Source organism: Delphinus delphis, chromosome 13 (genome assembly GCF_949987515.2).
Source record: "Delphinus delphis chromosome 13, mDelDel1.2, whole genome shotgun sequence".
NCBI classification, from domain to species: Eukaryota; Metazoa; Chordata; class Mammalia; order Artiodactyla; family Delphinidae; genus Delphinus; species Delphinus delphis.
The window spans coordinates 18,389,101-18,407,033 of NC_082695.1; the positions used below are offsets into that span (position 1 = coordinate 18,389,101).

Sequence of the window (17,933 nt, forward strand, 5' to 3'; positions counted from 1 at the left end):
GAGGATCAGAGAATTGGAGGGAAGAATCCTTGGCCTTCTGAGCTTTCCATTAGCCCAATGTCAAGGCCATCTTCTTGGAAGTTTCTCAGCCTCCTGGAGGGTTTGAGTCAGCCTGTCTGGAAGGGACCGCACCTCGCCCTCCCTTCCCCTCCCTCACCCTCCAAGAGGGCTTCTGTTTTCTGACCTCTCCCAGGCAAAGGTGCCAAACCGCACTCCTGGAACCCCAGGCCCACGCTGCGCACACTTCCTCCCGTGACAGGGCCATGGAGGAGAACGTTCCAGGCCAGAGGCAGGAAGTCTCCGAAACAAAGTGGCCTGGAGTGAACAGGGCTGTTGGGCAGACAGTGAGGGGCCTGGGCGGGGCTGCTCTCGTCTAGATGTGCTGGGGCCTCAGGGCTGCTCAGGCGACAAGCAGATGGGACATGGGAGAAGGCTGGAAAGGGGTCTGTGACCTGACGCTGCAGCCTCCTGGTGTCTCCAATTTACCCAATGTTCCCTGACATTCTGGGAATTCTAGAAAAGGCTGTGTCCTGCCAAGTTCTCCTTGGATCCTAAAATAAAGGACCCCACCAAGAGGGTGGAAACATATTTTCCAGTTTTACCGCTGTGAGATAAATCCCCCCCCTTTCCTGTAATATTACTAATTACTGGTATTAATAGTATTGGTAACTGTGATCATGGCAGGCACAAGGCCAAGCACTTTACCAGCCTTGTCTTATTGCATCCTCACAACTCCTAGAGAAAGATGCTATGGATGAGGCGCCTGAGGCTCAGAGAGGTGAAGCAACCTATACAAGGTCACACAGCCTCTAAGTGCTGGAGGTGGAATTGAAATCTAGTTCTAAGTCATATGGAAAATGATTCCAGGGAAAACCAGGAGAGGAGAAGCCCAAAGTCCAGCCTAGAGCTCCTGGTTATACCCATTGCTCAGTTTCTGGGTAACTTTGGGAAAGATCATGAAACTTGTTTGAATCTCAGTTTTCTTATCTGTTAAATGGGCATAAGGGGGAATTGGCATCGTCTGAGGCCCTACGAGCGGCTGGCTGTTTTGCTAGGTGCTTCATATAATCATTTTCCTTCATCTTCACAGTATGTTGGGCCATCTGTATGTGCCAGGTTAGAAACGGAAGGTTGGAGATGTGGAGAATGGGCCCGAGGCCACATAGCCTGGGCACCTCCTTGTTATGCTTTAATGCCCTGTGCAGCCGGAAGTGGGACAATGCTTGTTTTAACCGAGGGACTATAGTCAAGTTGAAAAATGCTTTGCAGAAGCTCTGGCAGAGGATGTGGGGATGCCAGGAAAGGAGAAGGGGCCGAGACGGGGAGGGAATGGCAGTAGCCACCGTTTCCTCATCCGGCCCCGGGCGGCATCTGGTCTGGAAGGAGGAGGCTGAGAGCAACCGCTGGCTGGCTCCCAGCCCTCCTCTACTTCCAGACACCATCCAGGCTCATCTTTGAGCTCTGTGAGTTTCCTGGTAACACAGCCCTTTGCGTTGGTTCAGAATCTGCAAACTGGATATTTGGCCTGGCTTTCTCCCCTCCCTCCATGAGACAGGGATGCTACCGGATCTCACAGGCACGTCACCATCTGATTTTTCTATACAAACGTTTGCTGAGCACCTGCTGCGCACCAGATACCACGTTCACCTCGTCATTTTGTGATATGCTCACGGTAACCCTAGGAGGGAGGTAATAATATCAGCCCCATTTTACCAATGAGCACACTGAGGCTTGGAGAAGAGAGGTAATATGTCCACAGTCACTGAATGAGGAAGGGCCTTGAAACCTGGTCTGGCTGACTTTCAAGTATGGGCTTTTAGCCACTGTGCAGCTGGGAAGGGGGAGGGGGGCGAGTCTGAGACAACACTGTCACAGTCAGTAAGGACCCCAGACTTGGGGTCTTGGTGGTGGGGACGCTTGTAAATTAACCTTTAACTTCCATCCCAGAGATCTTAATCCTGCAAGGGGTCCCAAGAGCTCGCTTCATCCAGATCCCTGGATTTTCTGAAAGGAAGGTTTTATTATTGCCATTTTATAGGCAACCCTACTATAGCTCAGAGAAGTAAAGCAACTTGTCTGGGGTCACACAGCGTGGAGCTGAGCCATGCTGTCTTTTTATGGGCACAAGGCTAGGAATAGACAGACACTTGGCCCATTCAATTATGGCATATTTTAAAGCTGGAAGAGAGCCTTTGATGCCATCAGCTCCAACCTCCTTGTTTTATAGTTGGGGAAACCAAGGCCCCAAATGGTCAGGGATTAATCTAAAGACATTTGCCAAGTAGATCCTGTAAGGTATAAAAGAAAGAGCACTGTATTCTTAATCTGGGTTCAAATCCTACCTCTGCCTCTCACTAGCCATGTGACTCTGGGTAAGACCCTTAACCTCTCTGGCCTTGGCTTCCTCAACTCTAAAATGGCCATAATAATCCCCCTGGGTTTGTGTGAGATGATACACATAAGGTGCTTCTCAATGTCCTGGCATATATAGTAGGTGCTCAATAAAATATTGATATTTTGGTGATTATTATAATATTTAACCCTGGCATTCTAGGGTCAAAAGCTCTTTACCAGAATGTCCAGGAGTGACTTTCAGGGGCCTGGTAAGGTTCTCAGAGTAACAGAGAGAGAGGGAGGGGCTGCAAAGAAGGGCTGCAGAAGCAGATGAGGCCGGTCTTCAGCTTCCTCGCCCTTCTCTCCCACAGCAGGTTGGGGCACTAAAGATGGGGACCGTTCCTTTGGCTGCTCCCTTCCACGCATCTCAAGGTACCCAGAGGAGAAGCCATGCTCTGGGGCGGTATCAGATGCAGCCTGGCCCTCAGGGCTGAAGGTGGGCTGTGCTGGCCTGGATTTAGGGGGACAGGGGCTGGAACTATGACAACTCGCAGGGCACCCAGGAGCCACTCAGAGTCTGGGCTCCAAGCCCACGCCATGAGCAGAACACTGAGGGCATTGCCAGCACGGGGGAGACGGCGACCACCACTGGCAGCCTCCTCCGACCACATCCTGAGCGGCTCACGTAAAACCCCTGTGCCTGCTGCCTTCCAGATACTCTGTGTACACAGCTTGGGGACTATTGACGTGAGTAGACTCAAGGCTGACTTCAGGGGATTAAGCGAACGGGATGCCGGGCCTCCCAGTCCAGTGGGTTATAAGCATGGGAGAAAATCTGTTTACAGGCCACCTCCAGGGGCTGGGGCACTGTTTACGGGGGAGAGACCCAGGCTATTTCCCTGACCGCTTTGGATGTAAGCTGAGTGGCCGGGAGAATTCATAGTGTTTGTGCATTGGACCCACGGTGGGGGCCAGAGTAGCCTTTTGGCCTGGAAAGAGAGACATATGTCCAAACAAAGAGAGACATACGTCCAAACAACATACGTCCAAACAATCTTGGACATATGTCCAAAGAGACACATCCATCCAAACAATCTTGGGGGTCTTTTGTGGCTGGAATAGCTGCTGGGTCTGCAGTAAAATAGTGGGGCTGGGTTTGCAAGGAAGAGTCCGCCCTCTACCTGGGCCAGGAATCTGCTTCCGAGTCAGGATTCTCTCTGGGGCTGGCGTCCAGCCTCCGCTCAGTCCTAGGGTAGGCAGGGGCCAGACTGCTTGGGCCTCCGGGACACCGGTAAGGAGTTAGCATTGTTCTAAGAACAAAGGGGAGCTGCCAGGGGCTTTTAAGCGGGGAGAGCTGTGATGCGGTTTGCATTTTGACATGGTCTCTCCAGCTACTAGGTGGAAAATGAAATTATAGTGCAAGTGACATGCTGGTTAGGGATCTCTAGCACTCACCCAGGCGGGCAGAAATGATGGACAGATTTGTGAGCTGTTTAGGAAACAGACGTGTGGGTGTCGGAGGGGGAGACACGGAGAGTCTGGATTCTGGGTCAGGGTCTCAGCGGGAAACAGATGACCCACTCACATGAGGACTTGATGAGTTCTTAGGCAAGGGAGGACTTAGAAAGTGTGGACAGTCTAAATGATGTATCCTTGTATCTTAGACCCCAGGTCCCTTCCTGCCCTTAGGTCGAGGGGTCAGGGAGGGACTGCTTCCTGGGACCCAGGTTGTGTAGCTGTGACCGACTCATGGAGACCCTGCAGGGAGGGCACTGGGACAATAAACACCCGACCTGCTTTCTTCCTGTCCTGCAGCCCCTGCTGGGCCTTCACGGATGGAGTCAACTGGAGGTCAGAGGGCAGGGAGTTAATAATATTATTCCTACAGCTCAGCCTGCAGGGCACAGAGCAGGGAGCAGTGAATTTGAGGACAGCACATTGGGGAGAAGGCATGGATCATTCTAATGGGGGGGGATCCAGGCAGCGGAGTGGACATTTGGCGGTGGCGGGGGTGGGGGGCAGTCTTCCTGCTTCAGTGCTCCCATCAGGCACTGGAGGTTTACTGGGGCCTCTGGGCAAGCAGGTTGCCCACGTCGAAGGGCATAAGCTCCTTGCTTTTTCCCGCCGCTGCAGAGTCCTAAGCCCAAACGCAGCCCCAGCCCGACCCCAAGAAAATGGGGCAGGTTGTTAGGCAGCCAGCACCTTCGATCCCCACTACGGTGACTCAGCCAGAGCTCCCGGGTGTGGGCGTGGGACCAGGGAGGAAATTTTCTCCCAACACAGAGCTAATTCTGTCCCAGCGCTGGCAGCCAGGGCTGTGGCTGGAACAGCTGCTGCTGTGTGGTTTCGAGATTCCTGAGCCCCTCGGGGCTAGGGATCCAGGGCTGGTAACCCCTGAATCTCTCTTGGAGCCGGCTGTGGGGCTCGAGGCCCCCCCCCCTCAGCCCTGAAGGATGAGGGACTGGTGGATGGGACCAGACAGAGGACTGTGGCAGAGGCCAAGGCATCAGGACCAAAGCTGGCTGGCAGGGCCTGGGGGAGGTGGGGACACTGCCGAGGAGGGACATTTGTGACCGGGAGAGTGGTGCCTGGAAGGCCCCATTATGTTTCACCTGCTGGCTGAGGCTGTGATCTTGGGCAAGTAGAAAGAGCCAAGGTTTGGGGGTCAGAGGGTCCTTGGTTCAAACCCTGGGCTGATGCTTAAAGGCTGTGTGAGCTGGGGTGAGTCACTTCACCTCTCTGAGTGAGGCTTCATTCGCAAATCTATGTCACAAGCTGAGGGCCTGAGGGCGGAGTGGTGAGGCATAAGGTGTGTCGAGCACCAGGCTGGCTTCTAGGCTCTGGGATACATCACGGGCAAGACAGGCTAAGGCCCTCTTCTCTGAGGCTTAGGGAGGGTCAGTCCCTCTCCTGGACCTCCGTTTCCCCGGCTACAAAACAGAATGCCCTCTGAGGGGCCTCCCGGCTCCTGAGAGCCTGTTGGAGGCTCTGAAAGCTGGAGGAGAGGCATCCGGGGCCGCCCGGCCCGGACTGTCAGGGTGGGCCATGGGGGAGGTGGGAGACGCGGACAGGAGCCAGGGCAAACATGGGGGGAAGAGTTTCCAGTTTCCCCCATGGGCTCCCACGCCCACGGGCCCTGATAAAGCCCCTGCACTCGGCCTGGGGCCTGCAGCCAGGAGACGGTTAGCCATAGGCTGGAGACGCAGCAGCCGGAAGGCAGCGGGCTGGGAGACAGGGTGGCAGCCTGCGGTGTAGCCCGCTAGGCACATAGGTGAGTGATGCCGGAAGGTGAAGGGTGGCTTGGCCTCTCAGGCGGGAGGGTGGGGAGAGAGGGAGGGAACAGGGAGACAAAGAGAAGACAGGGAGACTGCACAGAGAAGTGAGAGGCAGGGCGAGACACAGAGACAGGGACAGACAGAGAATACAAGATGAGACAAAGGGAGAGAGACCAAGACAGAGACTGACGACGGAGAAGCAAGCAGGGAGAGACCAGACTCGGAAAGAAAGGGAGCAAGTCCTTTGCAGAGTCTGGCAGAGGGGCGTGGCAACGACACGGAGAGGAAGCTGAAGGCCACATCTGCCACCCAGATGGCTCTCAGCCCTGCTGCCCCCTGAGCCCAGGGGACACAGGCTAGCAGGTGGCAGCTGGAGGAGGTGGGGCCCTGGATTCCTAAGGACCTGTGTTCAAATCCCTGCACTGCCACTAACCAGGTGTGTGACTGCAGGCAGATGACCCTTCTCCCACTGCTGCCTGGCCTCAGACATCCCCTCGGTAAATCAGGACGGATGACAGTGACCTTGCAGGGTTAGGGGGAGGTCCAGGTGGGAAGAGCTGTGCCCATGGCACCCTGGCCTCCTCTCCAGGGCCAGGGGGCAGCAGGCTCCACACATCCTTGAAGAATGGATGAATGAATGCGCCCCCCTCCGAAGGGCTTTTCCTGCAGCACCTGGGATGTGACATGCTCCCCTTAGGGCCATTACCTAGAGGCACGGGGGCTTGGGGGAAACCCAGGGGAGCCTCGTCTTGCCCCACCTGGAAAATGCACACCCTGACCTCGTGGGGACTCTTGGGAGGTTCCACTGGGGCAATGACTAGAGGATTCTGGAATGTCCCGAGGAGGTGAGGCAGTGGACAAGGAAGGAGAGTGGGTTCGGCAATTCATCGGGCTCTGAGCTTCCTCCTGTCTGGAATGACGAATTTGACCTATCTTGCTTACCTGAGCTATCTGTGTGACCCTGGGCACTTAACCTCTCTGGCACAATGTCCTCTTCTGTAATAGTGCTTAGAACCATGCCTGGAATTTGGTGAGGGCTCTATACACGTTTGCTTCATAAAAACTAAGCAAAGAACATCTGTCTGAGGTTTCTGCTGTCTGTGGTGGGAGGAACCAGATGTGGCCTTGAGCTCTCCCACCTCTTCCCCAGCAAAGGTCTGTCTGCCCTGGCCAGGTGGGCAGGGCAGGACCATCTGTGCAGGGTCTTCTGCCTGGTCTCTCTGGTCTCCGGCAGGAGGAATCGGGCCTTGGCCGCCGCACAGCCACCTCTGACGGGGTTGATGCTGTTCCCTTTGTGGGCTCATCCACGTTCATTCCCAGCCTGATGGAGAAGGCTGGCAGGGCGGGGCTCTCAAGGCCCCGGGCAGGGACAAGGCTGCTTGTTTGGTCCTTCCCCTGCCCAATGTGGCTTTATGAGGGATTCAGTGACCCAGGCACGGGCTGGTCACTGCCCAAGCCTGAACCCCGGGGGCAGGAATTTGGGGTGTGTGTTTGTTTGCTTTGGGTTTTTCTGGACCTCAGGAGGGGAGGGAAGGCTGACATATGACACCCCTCCACCCATCCCCATCTGCCTCAGAGGCCTCTGAAGCCCCCGCCCTTGTCTTATTTTCATTCTTCTCTGCATTCATTTCCTTTTTCCCCTTTTCCTTCTCCCTCTCCCTCCCACCCCCGCTCCCAAGGAGCTATTCTAATCTGTTCAGCGTGTATCTCGTTATTTGGCCCTGTTCTTGCAGAACGTGTGTTACTGCTCTTGGAGGCTTGTTTTCAGTGTACTTACGTGCTATTTGGGTAGGTGGTTTTAAATAGCTGTGCTCTTTCCCTGTGTGTACACTCGCTAATCTGTTGCCTCTAACAGCTGCGTAGCTCTTTGCCTCTCCCACACCGGACGTAAGCAGCTTCCAGCTTCCAGCCGTCAGCAGACACCCCTGCGCTGCCCGAGACGCCTGGCTCTTTGACCGTTTGGGGGCACACAGCCTCCCCGTGGGCTCTCGCTACTGACAGCCCGCACCTGTGGCTCTTTGTCGGAGGACTGCCCTCGGGCACTGGGAGGGCCTGGGACTGCGCCCCTCCTAGGACAGGATGGAGGGATATATATAGCCTCCTGGAATTCAACCTCCATTGTTCCCTGACCCCGGCATGAACCAAGCCACCTTCCCCAGGGATTTTGCCTGGCGTTGCCCCCTTGTCGGACCTCCTCCCTTTCCTAATCCTACTTCTCCACTCCCTTACTGGGTTTTCCTGGAACACTTCCTTAATAATCACCTTTGCAGGAAGGCTTACATGAGGTTTGCTTCTGGAGAACCAATGCTAAGGCATGCCCCTCCAAACACCGCACATGAGCTGGGGGTCACGCAGGGGTTCACGGGTACCCGCAGCAAGGCATGAAGCCTGTGCCAGCCCCAGGGGGTCTCCATCCCAGCTTTCTAGAACCTTTCCACAGTTCTCATTCACATGTCTTTGATGATCAGTTTGTCTAATACCCCGGTTTGGAGGTTTCCCTCCTGTAAATTACCTGTTTATATCATTAGCCCATTTTTCTGCTGGGGTTGCTGTGTTTTCGGATTTGCAGGAAGGCGTTCCCTGTACATTCCAGGTGGCAATCCCAGTGCAGAGGGAGCGATCTGGAGGAACAGCAAATAGCAATGTTAAGTTCTAACAATAATGACAACTATGTAGGTGTTATGGGCTGAATTGTGTCCCCTCCCCCAAATTCATATGCTGAGTCCTCAATCCCAGTACTTTGGGAATGTGACTGTATTTGGAACAGGGCTTTTAAGTGGTGATTAGGGAAAAGTGAGGTCATTAGGGTGGACCCTAACCCAATCTGCCTGATGTCCTTATATGAAGAGGTGATTAGGACACGCACACGCACACAGGGAAGACCATGTGAGGACACAGCAATATCCCGAGGACCCACTTGGTGCCCGCATCCTGCTCTGACCTGAGATACGGAGCCTGAATAAGACCCAGTCCTCCCCCTCAGGTAGCTTGCAATCTAGTCAGATGTGTGAAGCCAGTAATAATCATGTAAATACCGCGTGCCCCGCAGTGGGGAGCAGGGTGCCGCGGAGCCAGAACGGAGGGTGTATTAGTGTCCTAGGGCTGCTGTAACAAATGACTGCACACCGGGTGGCTTAACACGATAGAAATGTAGATTCTCTCGTGGTTCTGGAGGCCAGAAGTCTGAAAACAAGCCATCGCAGGCTGTGCTCCCTCTGAAGGCTCTAGGGGAGGCCCCTTCCTCGTGCCTTCCAGCTTCTGGGGCTCTGGGTGTTCCTTGGCTCGTGGCTGCATCCCTCCAGGCCCCACCTCCCTCTTCACATGGCCTTCTCTGTTTCTGTGTCAAACCTCCTTCTGTCATTTCCTCTTATAGGGACACTTGTCATTGGATTTAGAGTCCACCTTAATCCAAGATGATCTCATCTTGAGATCCTTATGTTAATTACATCTGCAAAGACCCTTTTTTCCAAATAAGGTCACATTTGCAGGTTCTGGTGAACGTATCTTTTTTTTTTTTTTTTTGAGATGAGTTTGAACTTGTAGAGGAAATTTAAAAGGGAATAGAAACTCTTACACTCTGAAAAAATGAGTGATTTTGATTGTTGGCAGATGCCACGTAGCAAATGTGTTACTTCGCTTCGGGAAGCTTTGTCTCTCCACAAAGTGGAGCTCTCAGACCTCCCAGGGCCTTGACTCACATTGGGTCTTTCTCCATCATCCTCACCAAGCCTGGGACAAGCTGAAGGGCCTTAATGCGTGCTCCCAGCGGCCCTGAGAAGTAAGCAGGGTAGGGGTTATCATTCCCATTTTGCAGATGGCACAACCGAGGCTCAGAGATGGGGAAGAAACTTGCTCCGGTGTCATAGCGGGTCTTCTGCCTCCCCTACCACCTCTTCCCTGGCATCCCCTTCTGGGGACCTATGGGAACTGTCCCAAAGAAAGGACTGCCAAGACGGGCTTGGGGAGTCTGTCTCAGGAGCCTCAGAGCAGATCAGCTCTAGGTCCTGGTTCCAAATGGGTGTGAGTTTGGGATCACACGAAGACTCCGGGAGCCGCGTCAGGACAGCTCATCTGTCCCCTGGGCTCCCTGGGGAGCCGAGGGCAGAAAGAAGGACAGTCTGGCTACAGGCTCGCTTGCCCGCCTGGGCTGTGATGGACAGTGTCAGCTTTGGCAAACGATTCCCATCTGTGCCCCAGACCTTAGCCAAATTGTCCTGAAAACTGGGGAACATGGGTTCCTTGAGGAGCTAAGAAAGGGGAGCAAAGAGGAGGTTTCCCGGGAGGGTGGAGCTGGGGACCCTGGGGCATCAGCAAGGGTGTGAACAGACATGGAAAGATGTGCTCCACTTTCTGGAAAGCAGGATGGTTAAGAGCAGGGCACAGAGTCCCAGCAACCTGGGTGTGAACTGGCTGCTAGCTGACTGTGCCTTAGCCTCACTTCCTTACCTTTACCTTGGGAGTAACAGCAGTACTACTGCTGGGGTTTGTTGGGGACGTATGAGCGAATGCCACTAAAAAGCTTGGTACAATGTTTGGGCTAGAGTGTGCCCCGATTTATCTATCACAAGGAACTAAAACCAACATAAAGTATAGCTAGATGTAGACATCAGAGCCAACCCAAACCAACGCAGGAATTGCAGACCAGCAGGACGAATGGGCTTGCTGCCTCTGACCTGCAGATGTGACTCTGAGCTTCCTTATGGCCACATCAAAAAGGGAAACGTGATCCTTTGTAGAACTTTGTTTATTAAGATTGAGGAAGCAGCCTAGTTCCTCAGAGGAAATAATGTTTTTCCTTACCTTGAATTCTCCAGGGCATTTCTCACTGGGCAGGGAACTTCATAAAGGGCACCTCGAGAGAGGTAGTGGGTAGCATCACTGTCCAGGACTAATACAGCATCACAGATGTGATTTCCCTGTGGTAGCTGCTTGTAGGGACCTTGAAGGCAAGGCAAAGGGAAACCGGGGAAGGCAGCTCCATGGGAGGATCAAGAATGTGATGAAGGTCTGGGCTCTCAGGGTTCAAAGCTGAGGCTTAGAGAGCTCAGAGAGGTGGGATTGGGACTCCTAATCTCTCAGGGAAGCAGGGGGAACCCAAGAGACTTTTCACTTGGGATCCTTGGAAGTCAGGCTCTGGAGTCAGATTTCCCAGCTGTGTGGCTTCGGGCAAGTTGCTTCACCTCTCTGAACCTCAGTTTTCTTAACTGCAAGCTAATGTATCCTTGTAAGGCTATGGCAGAGCACAATAGCATATAAGGAGTGCTCAAATAAATGTTAGCCATACACATATTATGTATGTATACTTATACCCTTTTTTCCTATAGAGGGTTTAAGGAATCTGAACAATGAGAATTTTACAGCTCTTTACCATTGGCAAAGGAGTCATTGTCATTTCTTATGACCCTTCCAACAGCAATGAGGGAAGGGTTCTTACCCCTCTGGAGAGGTGAGGAGACTGGAGCTTAGAGAAGCAAATTCTTGCCTGTATCGCCCTTGACCTGCCCTTGAACCCAGAGCTGGGGAGACAAGTGGGCAAGATGCACAGGTCCTCTGGCCTTCCTGGCTCCTCCCGCCATTTTAGAATGGCAAAGGCCATTTTAGAAGGGAGTTAAGAGTAGAAGACTGAGGGGGAAAAATGATGATAATAATAACAACAGTAATAATGACAGTAAAAACATAGTGCTTACCCCATAAGAGACCCTGTTCTCAGTACTTTGCATGTGACATTTAATCCTCTCAACCATTTGAACTATTACGATTATACCCATTTTATAGATAAGACAACTGAGGCACAGAGAAGATACCTGAGCGGCTCAAGGTCACAGGGAGTTCATGAAGGAGGAGGATTTGGATGCTGGTAGCTAGGCTGGGCCCCAGGGTCTGTGTCCTTGACTGCTCTGCTCTACTGCCCAGGCTGGGGGCAGTACAGGACAGGAGGGATGTACGTCGGGATAGAGCAGAGGCCGAGGCTGAGGGCAAACCTGTGACTGGTGCCCCCGTGCAGGGAGATCCCAGGGGCTCAGGCAGGGGGGAGTGGAGGGGAAGGGCACACACCTATGGGGGACACTGACATTCCTTGGGGGATGAGGGGTGAGGAGTAGTCGGACAGACATGCCGGGGGATGTCAGCACCGCCCTGTGCAGGCCCAGCCTGGCCTCCACCCTGCTCAAAGATGAAAAGACCTGTGATCTCCGACCCCGAGCTGCTTCCAGCCCAGCGGGAGAGCCAGACGTGATGTCACATTTCTGCAGCTGCTTCAGTGCCAATTGCTGGGTCCTGAGACCTTGCTACTCTTCGCCCTCCTCTGGGGGCTCAGATACCGCCCCCCCCCCGCCCGCTAATGAGGGGGGAATGCGGGGGCGGGGGAGACGGCCTGGCATGCCCTCCTTCCTCCCTCCTTCCTGTCTTAACTCACAACTGCCCTTTAAAACTCAGCCCCATACGGGTTTCCCTGGTGGCGCAGTGGTTGAGAGTCCGCCTGCCGATGCAGGGGACACGGGTTCGTGCCCTGGTCCAGGAAGATCCCACGTGCCGCGGAGTGGCTGGGCCCGTGAGCCATGGCCGCTGAGCCTGCGCGTCTGGAGCCTGTACGCCGCAACGGGAGAGGCCACAACAGTGAGAGGCCCGCGTACTGCCAAAAAAAAAAAAAAAAAAAAACAAACCTCAGCCCATAGCCCACCTGCCACAGGAAGCCTCCGATGCCCAGGTTAGGGGATGCCCCTCCGCGGGGCTCCCTGGGGGCAGCCTGGCCTTGCTCAGGACACAGCACCACCTCTGTCTTGTCCCTTGTGACTGACCGTGAGCCCCTGTGGAAAAGCAACGTGGGAAGCCACGGCCTCGTCCCTGGATCCTGCACAGCCCGGAACAGGGAACGCGGACATGCTCATTCCTTCCTCAAGGACACACTCGGTGGCTGTCATGAGATCACGATTTCGCAGCGTGGAGTGGCGGGCAAGATCCCACATTCTGCAGACCTGGTTCAAATCCAGGCTCTCCCACCCCCTGCCCAGATGTCTTGGGCAAGGGTCTTCATCTCCTTCAGCCTCGCTGTGGCCCCTCCTGGGTCAAAGTGAGACCATCTGAATCACATGCTCAGCACATACATTATTATCGTGAGCACCTGTCACGTTTCCCCCAGTTGTGGGAGTCGGGGGAGGGGACAGCTGCTGCCTCCTCGTCTTCTCTCCGCGTCCCACAGGAAGTCCTTGGGGACCCCTGATTGGACACTTCTGGATTCTTCTCCCAGGCTGCAGAGTGGGATGATGCCCACTCCTTTGAGCCCAGAGTCCTCAATGGAAATTTCCAAGTGGCTTTTATTTAATAAAAAGCGAAAGATGACTTTTATGCAATAAAATACCACCTCGAGCCCATCAAGCAGCAATGATGAATTTATATGGAGAAGGGCTGGACTTATTGATAATGAAGTGTCGATTGCCAGTGTCGCCAGGCTGAAACATCTTGTTTAGAGCCCATTTGTCAGACGGGGAGAACATGGGTGGTGGAAAGTGCATGGGCTCTGGGTTGTCAGCGCCCTGGGTTCAGATTCCAGCTCAGAATTCAGCTGTTTACCCTTGGGTTGCAATGTAATCGCTAATATTGAGTGTGCCAGCACTGGGCCAAACTCTCCACATTCCTGATCGCCTGTGATTCTTACATCCTTTCTGTGAAGTAGTGAGTATTCCCATCTTACTGATGAGGAAACCGAGGCTCAGAGAGGAGAAGTCGTGTGTCCAAAGCCACGGAGCTGGCAGGTGGCCAAGGCTGGGTGTGAACGGTGCGTGAGACCACCTCCTCCAAGACCTCCCAAGCTTGCGAACTCTCCAATCTTTGTTCCTTCTTCCATAAATTGGGAAAATACCCAACAAGGTTGTTATGGGGATTGTATGAAGTACCAGTTCAGCTGTCTGGCATATAGTAGATGCTCAGGGAATGTATTTGTGTCTGTCTCATCGGACCGTTGTGACACCAGGGCCCAATTCTTGGTAACAGAGGGCCCAGAAGATGCCCGGTGAGAAGGATGCTTCTCTCTGAGCCTCAGTTTCCACAGCTCCAAACCAAGAGTAGTATCACCTGCCTGGAAGAACCTCTGGGAGGATTTAATGTGATGAGGAAATTATAGTTCTTGGCACAGAGTAGGTGCTCTGGGCAGTTCCTCTTCTTGTCTCCTGTGTCCCCAACACTGCCTGAAATGGTGTTTTCTGGGTCCTGCCCTGGCAGTGGATTTGTATCAAGCCATCCATACTCTCTCCCCTGCACCCATCCCTGAATCGGGCTCTCGTCTCTGGATGTGCTGGGATGGGGGGGTCGGTGGAGATGGGGGTTGGGATGAAGGGTTCAGCTGTTGACCTGGGTTCAGGGGGCTCCACCACTTCCCAGCTGGGTAACCTCGGGCACATCACTTAGCTTCTCTGAGCCTCTGCTTCCTCCTCTGGAAAGTGGGAGTAACAGCGATACATTCAACCTCTGGCTCTGGGTCCACCCAAACCTCTGGTTCTTAGATCCAGAGCCAACTGCTCTTCCTCATTCTTCCCTGCAGGTGTTTCCAGCTGTGTTTGGGAACTGATTGGCTAAGGACCCACATTGGAGAGCTTTGGGCATCGTAACAGTGAACGGTAAGGGACACGGGATCTGAACTCATCTCTCCAAAGGGCATCAGTGTGGGACGAGGATGAGGTGGGTGCACTGTCAGTGCAGCTGTCCCTGGGTTTTGGAAATATGGTCGGAACCAAGTTCGCAGCACTACGCACCTCTCCTTTATTGCGCTTAGCATTGTTGCGATTTGTCCATGATTTGAGGAGTTTTTTGATGAATAGTTGTCTCCCACTAGACTGTAAGGGAAAGGGGAGGGTCCCAGAGAGGCAGCAAAAACATGGTGGTCCAGAGGGACCATAGACTCTGAAGCTGGGGCCTGACTCCTGGCTCTGCCTCTTCCCAGCTGTATGACTTTGGGCACATGACTCAAGCTCTCTGTGCCTCAGTTTCCTCATCTGTAAAATGGGGTTTGTAACAACCTTCATTGAGTTATTATGAGGATGAAAAGAGTTTACATACCTCAACCCTTTAGAATAGTACCCGATATACAGGAGGTACCTGAGAGGTGTTAGTCCAGTAAATAAAATAGCAAAGCCACCCGACTGGCCTTGCTCACAGCCAGGGAGGACACGGTCAGTCGCACTGGCTTTAAGGTCAACCTCTTAAAGCCAGTTCTCATCAAGTTCCCCTAATGACCCCTGCCTAATGACCCCTAATCACCCCTGCCTAATGACCCCTAATGACCCCTGCCTAATGACCCCTAATGACCCCTGCCTCCGCTTGCAGAGAATGGCGGATGAGGATAACATCACCTCCCTCACCTATGAGTACGTGTACTCTGATGACTTCGACCCCATCGTGGTGTTGGAGGAGTTCTCTCCCCTGGAAGGCAGGGTGGTCAGGATCTTCCTGGTGGTGGTCTACAGCATCATCTGTTTCCTCGGGATCCTGGGCAACGGCTTGGTGATCATCATCGCCACCTGCAAGATGAAGAAGACGGTGAACACCGTCTGGTTCCTCAATCTGGCCGTCGCGGATTTCCTGTTCAACGTCTTCCTCCCCATCCACATCACCTACGCCGCCATGGACTACCACTGGGTGTTCGGCACAGCCATGTGCAAGATCAGCAACTTCCTGCTCATCCACAACATGTACACCAGCGTCTTCCTGCTCACTGTCATCAGCTCCGACCGCTGCATCTCCGTGCTCCTCCCCGTCTGGTCCCAGAACCACCGCAGCGTCCGGCTGGCTTACATGGCCTGCATGGTCATCTGGGTCCTGGCTTTCTTCTTGAGTTCCCCATCCCTCGTCTTCCGGGACACAGCCCACGTGCACGGGAAAATATCCTGCTTTAACAACTTCAGCCTGTCTGCCACCAGCTCTTCCTCGTGGCCCACTCATCCCCAAGTGGACGCTGTGGGCTTTGGCCGGCACGTGGCGGTGACCATCACCCGCTTCCTCTGTGGCTTCCTGACCCCGATGCTCGTCATCACCGCCTGCTACGTCACCATCGTCTGCAAGCTGCGGCGCAACCGCCTGGCCAAGACTAAGAAGCCCTTCAAGGTCATCGTGACCATCATTATCACCTTCTTCCTCTGCTGGTGCCCCTACCACACGCTGTACCTTCTGGAGCTCCATCACAGCGCCATGCCTGGCTCCGTCTTCAGCCTGGGTGTGCCCCTGGCCACTGCCATCGCCATTGCCAACAGCTGCATGAATCCCATTCTCTACGTCTTCGTGGGTCAGGACTTCAAGAAGTTCAAGGTGGCCCTCTTCTCCCGTCTGGTCCATGCTCTGAGTGAGGACACAGGCCACTCCTCCTATCCCAGCCACAGAAGTTTCACCAAGATGTCATCCATGAACGAGAGGGAGACCAGCATGCTCTGAGCCTCGCCTGGAACACCCCCGCCCCCCGTGGATACTCCCAACCTTGGAGGCTCAAAGCTATGCCTTCTCGAGACCACGGCAAGAACATCTTGGGCACCCACAGATGCCCGCTGTATTTTGCATGGGGCTGAACTGTGTTTTGAACTGGGAATCCAGGGCTCAGAACTCCTTTCTTCCAGGGGCACGGCGGACAGAGCAGGCTACGGCGCTCAGCCTTGGAAGAGGCTGGAAGATCCCGTGCATCCTGGGAGACCAGCCTTGACTGGTGCAAAGCAAAAAAGGGAGCATTCTCAAAAGCACTGCTATGAACTGGGATGGGCATAAGACAGAGGGATCAGTTACCTACCTGAGTGCTTCCCAGGAATGACAGAAACGCTTTTCAAGGTCCATTCCTGGTGTGAGCAGAGGAGGTCAGAGCAAACCCAGTGTGATGTAGGTCACGCCTCGCTCATATCCCTCTGTCAATAGCTGGCCAGAAATCCTGCCACTCAAGCCATTCCTCTGGGTTAGGGTGTGTGGAAATGCACACACCTTCTCCAGGTTCCCTGGGAAGAGAAGGTGACATGTGAGCACAGGAACTCCCGGGACCATGCATTTGACTTTCAGATCGGCTGAAAAGACAGGCAACAGGTCCTGAGGAGCCATGGGGCTCTTTGTGAGGGCAAGAGAAGCAGGGCTGTGATGAGGACTCAGGGGTTTGGGGGAAGGAATGAAGAAAAAAAAGACCTTTCAAAGGGTGCATGACATGTATCAACTCACCCTCGAACCTCCCAGGGCGATGGTGCTTTGGGCCGTAGCTATTTTGGGGGTGGGGGTGATGCCAGCCCCTTGCCCCAAGCCCTGTTCTTACTTTGCATTTGTTACCCTGGGCTGGTTCGAGGTGGGCAGCTTCACCAGCAGCCTCTACCCCATCACAGGGATTCCTCCCTCTTCCCTGATCCACTGGTTCTTGCTGGAGATGCTCAGAAGAAAACACTCCAGGGCAGGAGGCAGATGGGAGGATGGTGGGGGACATCTACTCCTTCCCAACTTCCTCAAAGCCTGGCTGGAGGCTAGTCCAAAATCAGCTGCAGGAAGCAACCTCGGAGCACCTCACGGGCTGAAGCTGAGTCCGAGGGCTCAGTCCCCGAGCTTGAAGCAGAATCTGGAGCCTGGCTCACTGGACTGTGCTCCTGACACGCAGGGCCGAGGGGGGCCCACAGGCCTAGGGCCCCTCGTATGTGCAGTCACATTGTCTTTTCTGGGGCCCACACCTCCCTGTGCTGCAGTGTCATCGTCCCATTTACAAACGACACAGCTGAGGCTCAGAGAAGGGAAGTTACACACCCAACGTCACACAGCTAGCCAGGGGCCCAGTTACCCGTCTGAACCCAGCTCCGTCTGGTCCCAGAAACTGTTCTTTTATGGAGAATGTATCTACTGAGAATATTCTAGACTATCCTGGTAACCTACATTTATTTAGCACGTCTATGTTAAGCACTTTACATGTGTATCTCATTTATCCCTCACAGCAGCCCTGAGTTAAGTACAATCATCCCTTCCCTTTTACGGATGAGGCGTCTGGGGCTCAGAGTTTGAGTAACTCGCCCGAGGGCACCCAGCAGGTCTCTGTTAGAGTCTGGCTAGGTTTGAACCTAGGTCTGTCTGGCTCAAATAAGTCGGCAGAGGCTTGGGGTTTTGACCATAAATATATATGCATCCCTCAGCAGATGAATGTAAACATCTTAAGGGCTTTAAAGGCAGCTTTGCAAATAGTTTTCAAAAACGATCCAACGTGGCAAAGAAAATGTACTTGGCTCCCAGCTCCCTGGGCATCCGTTCACAGCCACCCACCCTGGCTCCTACCTCCTGTGTCCCCCCCCAGCTCTCCGGGGGAGGGCAGTGGGGAGAGAGGCCTGACGGGAG

General features: G+C 54.0%; 1 protein-coding gene across 2 annotated transcripts in view; it reads left to right on the forward strand.

Annotated features, from left to right (window-relative positions):
* CMKLR1 (chemerin chemokine-like receptor 1) overlaps positions 1-17,449 on the forward strand; it is a 39,128-nt gene extending 21,679 nt beyond the window's left edge. For both annotated transcript variants that reach the window (XM_060029411.1, XM_060029412.1), the window contains exons 2-3: positions 14,146-14,221; positions 14,928-17,449. In XM_060029411.1, coding sequence (XP_059885394.1) covers positions 14,931-16,028 — 1,098 coding nt within the window. In that variant the 5' untranslated portion in view covers positions 14,146-14,221; positions 14,928-14,930 and the 3' untranslated portion in view covers positions 16,029-17,449. The remainder of the gene's footprint in view (positions 1-14,145; positions 14,222-14,927) is intronic.
* The last annotated feature ends 484 nt before the right edge of the window (positions 17,450-17,933 follow it).